Below are 8,700 nucleotides of genomic sequence, written 5' to 3'. Positions count from 1 at the left end.
TTGGCTTGTCTGGGGCCCGGCCCCGCCTCCCGCTCCCCTGGGCCCCACGGCCGCCTCCGGGCGGAGGGGGAGCCGCGGCGGCCTCGGCTGGCACGGCCTCATCCCGCGGGCCTGAGCCGCCGGCACCAGGGGCGGCCGGGGCCGGGCATGAGCGGGCCGGGGTGATCGCGAACCCGGGCTGATGCCGGGCCCTTCTGTCCCCTGTGGGCTCCGCGTGTTGTATGCCGTCCTTCGCGTGACTCCGGTGAGAACGCAAATGGTGAAATTCCCGCACTGCTGCACGGGCTGATAGCACCGGTTTGCCCCTGGAAGACCGACCGTGGAGACAATTCAGCGCTGTAGCCGGTGCTTGCTGACTGCCACATAAAAGCTGGACTGGTTATATTTATCAGTTGGCTCATTTCGGGCCAAACATATGGCTTTGACGCTTCTGTTTTTTATAGTCTCCTATTTTAAGCCCTTAGCAAGACCATTTAGACTGATCATTGTCACAGGGCTGATCGAAAGATGGCACTTAAAGACATCCACAACTTAGAAATGATTTATGGGTCTTTAAATGACAGCGGGAGAGGCTGTGTGGTCTGGGGGCTGTGCATTATTCAAGCACTTAGTATATTAACAAGGAAATGTGAAAGTACTGCACATCCTCAAGATTTTTAATCAGAAATTCATTGTAAAAGTCTTTCCCACAAAGATAAAAAGATGAAAGATAAAATCAGCTTCAGTCAGCATTCAGGGATGAAGATGTGTTGTATCAGTCCTTTCACTGGAAAAGATACATGTACCATAATATATAACTTTTATTTATATTTGCAAATTCTTGGGTAGAGGAAATGGTACTTGGTGTGCAAGCTACATTTCTGGAATATTGACTTTAAACTGCTCATTATTATTATTGATGCTTTCCTGGTATTTAAGTTCACATTTGTTATACTGCTGCAAGTCTGCCAAGTTGTGTTGAAGTGAAGGAGTGGAGTTGAGCTGGAGGGGGTGTTCTCCAGACAGATGCTGACAATCCTGAATTTCAGTGGACTGAATGGAAAACATGACAAGCAGTGTCAAGTCTTGCAAACTGCAGGGGCTCAATCTTACCACAGCCAAGCATATTAAAGGGTGGAAAGTCGTACCTAAGGCAGATTGTGTGTTGCAGGAAGCAGTTTAATGTTAAACTGGCATGTTAAATGGGGACATTCAGTGCAGTTTCTAGTTTCAATCTGTGTTTTTGTAAGTAAGGCTCAAGTGTCCATTAGAAGCACTTCATGTTCTCAGTGACTTCAACATACAGAGGTGATATTTGGAAATATGAAGAGCATGAAGGATTTTAAGTATATACAGATATGTAAGAAAAGTGTTTTTATAATTGATAAATGTAGGTCAAGGCCAACCCTCAGCTATTGTTAGTATTTGGCATTGCTTTGTACTCAGGAATGTAATGCAACTTTAAGGAGTGTTTTATTGTTGCAGATACTAAGCCTGCTCACTGTTAGAGATACTGTAAAGCACTTGACATCTTTGTCACCTCTTGTGGTGATGTGTTTTCTCAGATTGAAAATTGAGCTTAATTCAGGATTTTGTGTTAGCAGCAGTAGGTGAGTTCTTGATGTGTATCAGCTGGTTCTTGACCACTCAGCTTCAGTTGCTACTCTGGATACCTGTTAGCATTTTAAGTAGTATAAAAGAACAAAACTAGTAGAAAGTAACTCTTACAGCTACTTATGGACTCAGCCTTACAGTTTATATGTTACAGATCTGAGTTTCCATAACTTGCAGTTCCTACTGCCAAGCTTGGTGTTGTGTGCTGTATTTGGTTCTTCAGGTTCATTTTGTGCTTTTTACTGAAGTGTCTCTTAAATTAGCCTTAATTATTTGACTTACTTGTAAGAACCTGCTTGGCCAGAGTTAATTAAAAGTTTCAAAACAACATAAATTAATTTTGTGCTTTGTCCAGTTGGTTATCGACCACTGAGAGCTGTGGTTGGAGTGCCCTGGCATTGTTGCAGGTTCAAACTTGCCTTTCAAGTTTATTTCCATAAATAAAGTGTAAAGCTCAACAGTAATTGTCTCAAAAGCAGCTCTGAGATAGAAGAGCAGTGTAAATTATGGGATGGAGGGTAGCTTTATTAAAATTGCCGTGGTGAGTAAAGTACTGCTGGGTACTGCCACGCCGTAACTCTGATGATCTTCAGTTGTATCACTGTGCTTTCTCTAGAAAGGAGCTTGCTCATCTTCTGCCAGTGCATTATTTACATAAACTGGTCCATGAATATGAACTGTTGTGGTCCTTAAATTAAAACCATTCTGCTGCTTTCAATCTAAACCTTTTGCCATGTTTAACTTCAAATTTGAGATTCCAAAACTTGGAAGCTCTGTCTGATGTCTGAGCCCCTGGAGCAGGCCCCTACTTTTAATAGTTTCTGCCATTATTTCTTTAGGAATGGAGTGCTTTCCAAGGTACTTCATGGCAGTACTGACTCCATCCCTCAGCCTTTAAGAACAGCCACTTTTCCCACTAGCTGTACTTGACCTCCCTTATCTTTTAAACCTGTTTGCTTCCCATTCTGTGTGTTCATTTCTCCTGCTGTTCTGCAGTCCAGAGTACATTCAGAGCAGGGTCTGTGTGTATGTGGGTCGCTGCCTCAGTGTTTCCAGTGGGTGGTTTGCTGTGTTTTGTGAGGCAGAATGTGTGGGGTGTCAGAGGTGGGAGTTGCTGATGCTGACATCTCCTGTTAATAGCAGCAGCTGCTTAGGGATGAATAAATGGGGCACTGGTTTCAGCAGCAAGGCTGATCTAAAAAGTGTCTGACCCTTCAACTGAACTGCAGCAGCTTTTGATGTAACGTCTGTAACTGAAATGCTAAACCACTCAAGAGTTAAAAACAACAAATGAACAGCTTTGCTGAATTAAGTTTTTTTCCTCCCTCCCTCACCTGAGAGCAGGACTTTAGTCACATTTGTGGCATGTTTTGCACCTTGTTAAATGCCCTGGGTAGGTGCTGTACCCACAAGCCTCCTGGTGGATATTCCTCGTCCTTGATGAAACCAGGATGGTTAAAACTGGCTGTGTGCATTCATACACGTTCATGTGTGTGAAGTGCTCAGTCATGCCTGGATGGATGGAGAGGCATCTCTGCTATCCTGAAATTCCCACGTAAATTTACAAATAAATCAAACCATCAGTGCATTCTGGGTAGAGCTAATTAAATACTGAATGTTTCCTGTGTTAAGCATAAAAAAATGCATTTTCAGGTGCGCAAGTTTTTGCTAACTGAGATTTTACTTTCAGAATTTCTTGAGGTTGGCAAAAAGCAGCCTGCCCTTGATGTTCTCTATGATGTTATGAAAAGTAAGAAACACCGAACATGGCAGAAAATCCACGAGCCAATTATGCTGAAGTACCTGGAGCTCTGCGTGGATCTGCGCAAGAGTCACCTGGCAAAAGAAGGATTGTACCAGTACAAGAATATTTGCCAGCAGGTATGGCTTTTGTTTTTTTATTGTATGTATTTATAGCAAGCGTGGTATCTGTCAGCTGATACAATCTAAAATAACTGATTTGTCCTGAATTGGGATTAATATGCCTTTTAGATGTTCTTGGGTTTGTAGCAGTTACATTTTAAAAGATATGTTGCCTATTGTGGGTGGAAACATCTTCCCATTTTTTTGCCTTTGGTGTAGGTTAACATCAAATCTTTGGAGGATGTTGTTCGAGCCTATTTAAAATTAGCTGAAGAAAAAACAGAAGCAGCTAAGGAGGAATCCCAGCAGATGGTACTGGACATAGAAGATTTGGATAACATTCAGACTCCAGAAAGGTGTGCAGCCTGTCTTTAATCACAGAAAGTGTCCTTAATTTCATTTACAGAACTGAGATATAAATGTGGTAGATTTGAAGCAGAAGATTTGGATAACATTCAGACTCCAGAAAGGTGTGCAGCCTGTCTTTAATCACAGAAGTGTGCTTAATTTCATTTACAGAGCTGAGATATAAATGTGGTGGATTTGAAGTAGAATACTAGTGGTGTTCTAATGGTTTTAAAGGTGGGGATGAAAGCAGGGATTTTACATTGAATGAAATTCTGAGTAAAGAAAGCAGGCAGTAAGGAGTAGAAGATCTAGGTGCAGTGGGAGTGGTTCTGAGAGTTGGGTCACCACTTTCCAGTGTCTGCTCAGATCTGCATCTGTAGTGGTTTTGGAGAGTTTATTATGGTAAACTAATCAATGCTAGTTGATGTAGAAATGCTGTTAATTATATCAGACCAATGTAATTCTTGTGTGTGGTAGCCTCCGTTTCTTCTGACCACATTGTGCACATACAAACAAAAGGAAATGTTACTTTATACTTGCTTGGTTAAGTGATGACATAATAGAAGAAAGGACATGAAAAGTACAGTCAAGAGAGAATTAATAGGATAGGTAATGAGAACATAGAATGGTGATAGAAATGACAAAAAATTGGAAGAAATTACTAAGTATTTGTCTTGTGTAGGAATAGAGTTGTAGTAGTCAAATAATATTCATAAAGACCTGGAGTAGAAGGCTCTACATTTACATGTTAACAGCAAAACTCTCTAGTAGAAGTTGGTTGCCAAAAGAGAAGGTGACAGACATGTCTTCAATAGGGGGCAGTGCCATTGATGTTATTTCCAGTGCCTGAAATTGTTACAGAGGAATCCACTAATAGTTAAACAGTGAAGACTGACTGACCTCTCTTTTCCTTGTTCTCCTTTATATAAAAAAGGACTAGAGAATGGATCTTTTCAATCACACTTCTCCTCTAAACCAGCAGTTTCCTTAGTGTTTTTTAGGTCCTGTGTTCTAGACTTCTCATGCTTTTTTGCTGGATTCACCTCTTGATCTGTTAGAGAAAGCTCTGGTGATGTGTCGTCTTTAATAGTTTATGTAGTACCCAAGGATGCAAATCAGAACTGCAAATGGTGTAGTAGAAAAGATAGAAGAGTTGAGACTTTATATTAAAAACAGTTCAAAAAGAATTTTCAAAATGAAGGCTTAGGGAAGATGTTTTTTAGTGAGTTTAACATGTTGAGTGGATTGTTTAGCAGAAAGGGATCATGTAGGACATAGCACTGAATTGGTCACAGTGTCTTGGGAATGCCCTGTCTTATATTCCTGTGATGTATTACTGTATCTTACTTCTGATGTATTTAAGCATCTTTTTTGTGTCAGAATTTGTAAAGGATTTGAAATGCTAATATGAGTATTCTGGGTTCTGATGTGTGCAGGTCATAACACAGCTCTTGTGTTACATGTCAACATGAAGTGAACTCTGGCAGCAGTGCTGGTGACTAAAAGGGAAGTGTCAGCAAGTGCTAAAGTGTCTTAATTGACACTGATACTTGACTCTAACAGAGGTACAGGACACAGCTCCCTGCTAGGAAAGAGAAGGAGAAAATCCTGGAGTTAGTTTCTTTTGAAGGATACAAGTTTCTGATGTCTTACCTCTGGAGCTCGAACATGTCAGTTCAAAGTTTGAAACTTAAAACTTTGAAATAATTATCTACATCCTTTAAAGGAAAAGGGAGCAGTCTGAGGGACCAGTTTGAAAATAAGCAATAGACCAATCAGCAGCAATTAGCTGTTCAGATTTGTCCAGACTCATCTTATAACCTGGTAAGAAAAATTGATGAGAAAGAATTGTGGGGAATAAACCACTTCTCTTTTTTCTCTTTCCTTACCCTGCTGCCCTGACTGAAGTGTTCTTTTGAGTGCTGTAAGTGGAGAAGACACTCAGGATCGTACTGACCGCCTGCTTTTGACACCCTGGGTTAAATTTCTGTGGGAATCCTATAGACAGTGTTTGGATCTTCTCAGAAATAATTCTCGAGTAGAACGCCTGTACCATGACATCGCACAGCAAGGTAGGTGCAAAAGATGGAAACTTGAACTATAATGATGTGGTGCCCCCCCCCCTAAAGGGAGGGAACATCAAAATTTGTAGATGCATGTGGTCAAAAGGAACAAGAAGAATCAGAGGGTCTTCAAAAGCTTAAAAAGTTTTAGTAGCGGATGACTTGCTTGGCGTGAGAATTGGTGTGTTAGTCCCTGACCTCCCAGTACGAGCACATGGCAGTGGGTTTTGGGTGAAGGAATAGGGTGAAAGAAGGGAGGGTTGAATTAAAGAGAGGGCTAGAGAGAAAGAATGGGAGGGTAAAAGAGAGAAGTCACCAGTCCTCACTCCAGTGTTGGTCTAGCTGCTGGGGGTGTCCAGGGTGCTGGGATGTACACACACCTGGGCTTGACCTTTTTATAGATGAGTTTCTCACTTGTTGTGCAAATCCATTCTCATGCTCTGTCTGTTCTTCTGGACCTTTCTGGAAATGGGTTGGAGGGCTTCCAGGGTTTTGGGTGGTCTTGATCCCCCTCTACAGTCCATCCCCTCTTCTTGACCTCTTTCATGCATTTCTGTTGTGCTTAACTCTGGAAACCAGAACAAGGACTGGTGTTTAAGAACTATGGGATTAATGACAGGGTTTTTGTCTGTGTCATCTCTGGTCATTTGAAAGCTTCATTTGACTTTACCATCTTTAGATGACTTGAATTTCTCCCACATTTTACAAAGCCAAAACCTGAATTCATGCCATTCACAGGATTTTGTGTGCTCTTAGTTCAAACTAAAAGCTGGAATCACTGCATAAATTAGAACATTTTTAAAGAGACTTAAAGTATTCCCTTTGCTCTTTAATCTTAATTATGTGGAAACATCTTCATCTTTTGAGGTCAAGATGAAAATGCGCTGCATTGTCACTTACTCATTATGTGTGACGGATTGTATCATGTTTGAGATGTCTTTTGACTGCAAATGAAGATTTTTTTAAGTGTACTGATTTACATACTTGAATCCCATTTACAACTACCGTGAAGTCACTATTAGTGAACATTTTACATTTACATTATTCCTTTTTGCAGCTTTCAAGTTCTGCCTGCAGTACACGCGGAAAGCGGAGTTCCGCAAGCTCTGCGATAACCTGCGGATGCACCTGGGGCAGATCCAGCGGCACCACAACCAAAGCACAGCCATCAACCTCAACAACCCTGACAGCCAGTCCATGCACCTGGAGACCAGGCTGGTGCAGCTGGACAGTGCTATCAGCATGGAGCTGTGGCAGGTATGCAGCAGGGCTCCCCATCACACTTGGTCTGCAGCCTTTCCAGAATTCTCTCCACACTGTTCATGTCTCGTGGTACATGCAGCAAGGTGAAGAGAGAAAAAGAGCTAAAGAATAAAAGTTTTAATATCTAGAATATTGAATGCTTAGTCTCTTGTTCCTGCACAGCATTTCAAACCAAGCTTTGATGGTAGAACTGTGAGAGATTTTTTGTTTGGCTCCCCAGCCCCAACCTTGGTTTGTAGCTTGAAAATCAGAATGAAACAAGTTTTCAAAAATACCAACTTCTAAGCAGATAGTTAAAGTGAGTATGTCCAAATAATTATTAAGAAAGAAGTATTTAATTCCATGTAGCTGACAAAGCTGAAGATCATAGCTTTCAGTAGTATTAAATATTTTATAGTCTTAAAACCTTTTTAAATGTACGTTTTTCCTTTTTTGGGATGTTACAACAGACTTCCTAACAGTGGTGTGTTTGGTTGTTTTGGGGTTTTTAGGAAGCTTTCAAAGCAGTGGAAGATATTCATGGACTATTTGCATTGTCTAAGAAACCACCCAAACCACAGCTGATGGCAAATTACTACCACAAAGTTTCAACTGTCTTCTGGAAATCAGGAAATGCTCTTTTTCACGCATCCACCCTTCACCGCCTTTATCACTTATCGAGAGAAATGAGAAAGAATCTCACACAAGAGGAGATGCAGAGGTGGGGAAAGATACTTGCTGTGATCTTAGAATCTGTTTTTAACCCCCTCGGTTCAAAAATAAACTAAATTGTACCCCAAAAGAAGCAGATGACATGTATGGCTGTGAGCAGCTCTGCCTAAATTGGCCAGTACTAATTGCCTCAAAAGAAATCTAGAGCAAGGAGGATGTTTTACAAAGCTGCAGTGTAAGTATTGTGAACATTAGCTTCACCTTAGTTAAGCTTCCTTCTCTTTACTGAGAGGATATGCAAGTCAATAAATATCTGGGCGTTTGGGGTTTTTTCTCTTTTGAGTGGTGGTATTTTCTTCACAAGATTTCACAGTTTCCTCTCATGCTGTAGTTGGTGTCTCCTCTGTTATTCTGGTGTTTGTACACAGTTTTGCATCATGGATGCTCCTCATTCCTCTCGAACTGGCACATAGATGAGCAGGAGTTAGTAAGGGTTCTCTTGCGCTTCTGCTTTGTCACCAGGATGTCCACTCGAGTCCTTTTGGCCACGCTGTCCATTCCAATAACTCCAGAGAGAACTGATATTGCTCGTCTCCTGGATATGGATGGAATCATCGTGGAGAAGCAGCGGCGCCTGGCCACCCTGCTGGGGCTGCAGGCCCCCCCGACACGGGCCAGCCTCATCAATGACATGGTGGGTACTGGGGTTCAGGTCAGCAGCTTCACAGAGCTGAGGCCTGTTCCTTCTAGAGCACTCTGCTTAGCTGTGGGAAAGCAAATTTAAAGCTAAAACAGCTGTGTGGTTAATTGGAACTTAATTGCAGATTCACAAGGAATGTTTGGAAATGGCAGTGATAATGAATGCTTGTGTGCAATTCAGTGTAGTCTTTTATGTCACCCAAACAGCAAATATTGATTT

General features: G+C 41.7%; 1 protein-coding gene across 1 annotated transcript in view; it reads left to right on the top strand.

The window, feature by feature from the left end:
* The window catches only part of EIF3A (eukaryotic translation initiation factor 3 subunit A), a 28,942-nt gene that overhangs the window by 256 nt on the left and 19,986 nt on the right, over window positions 1-8,700 (top strand). The window contains exons 2-7 of the mRNA XM_041415476.1: window positions 3,284-3,474; window positions 3,676-3,812; window positions 5,713-5,876; window positions 6,925-7,124; window positions 7,622-7,830; window positions 8,304-8,475. Coding sequence (XP_041271410.1) covers window positions 3,284-3,474; window positions 3,676-3,812; window positions 5,713-5,876; window positions 6,925-7,124; window positions 7,622-7,830; window positions 8,304-8,475 — 1,073 coding nt within the window. The remainder of the gene's footprint in view (window positions 1-3,283; window positions 3,475-3,675; window positions 3,813-5,712; window positions 5,877-6,924; window positions 7,125-7,621; window positions 7,831-8,303; window positions 8,476-8,700) is intronic.

The sequence above is a fragment of the Onychostruthus taczanowskii genome, unplaced genomic scaffold, assembly GCF_017590055.1.
Source record: "Onychostruthus taczanowskii isolate IOZ18803 unplaced genomic scaffold, ASM1759005v1 scaffold5, whole genome shotgun sequence".
In the NCBI taxonomy this organism is placed as follows: Eukaryota; Metazoa; Chordata; class Aves; order Passeriformes; family Passeridae; genus Onychostruthus; species Onychostruthus taczanowskii.
The sequence above is the reverse complement of the archived record's forward strand: the minus strand, read 5'-3'. Positions and strand labels throughout refer to the sequence as shown.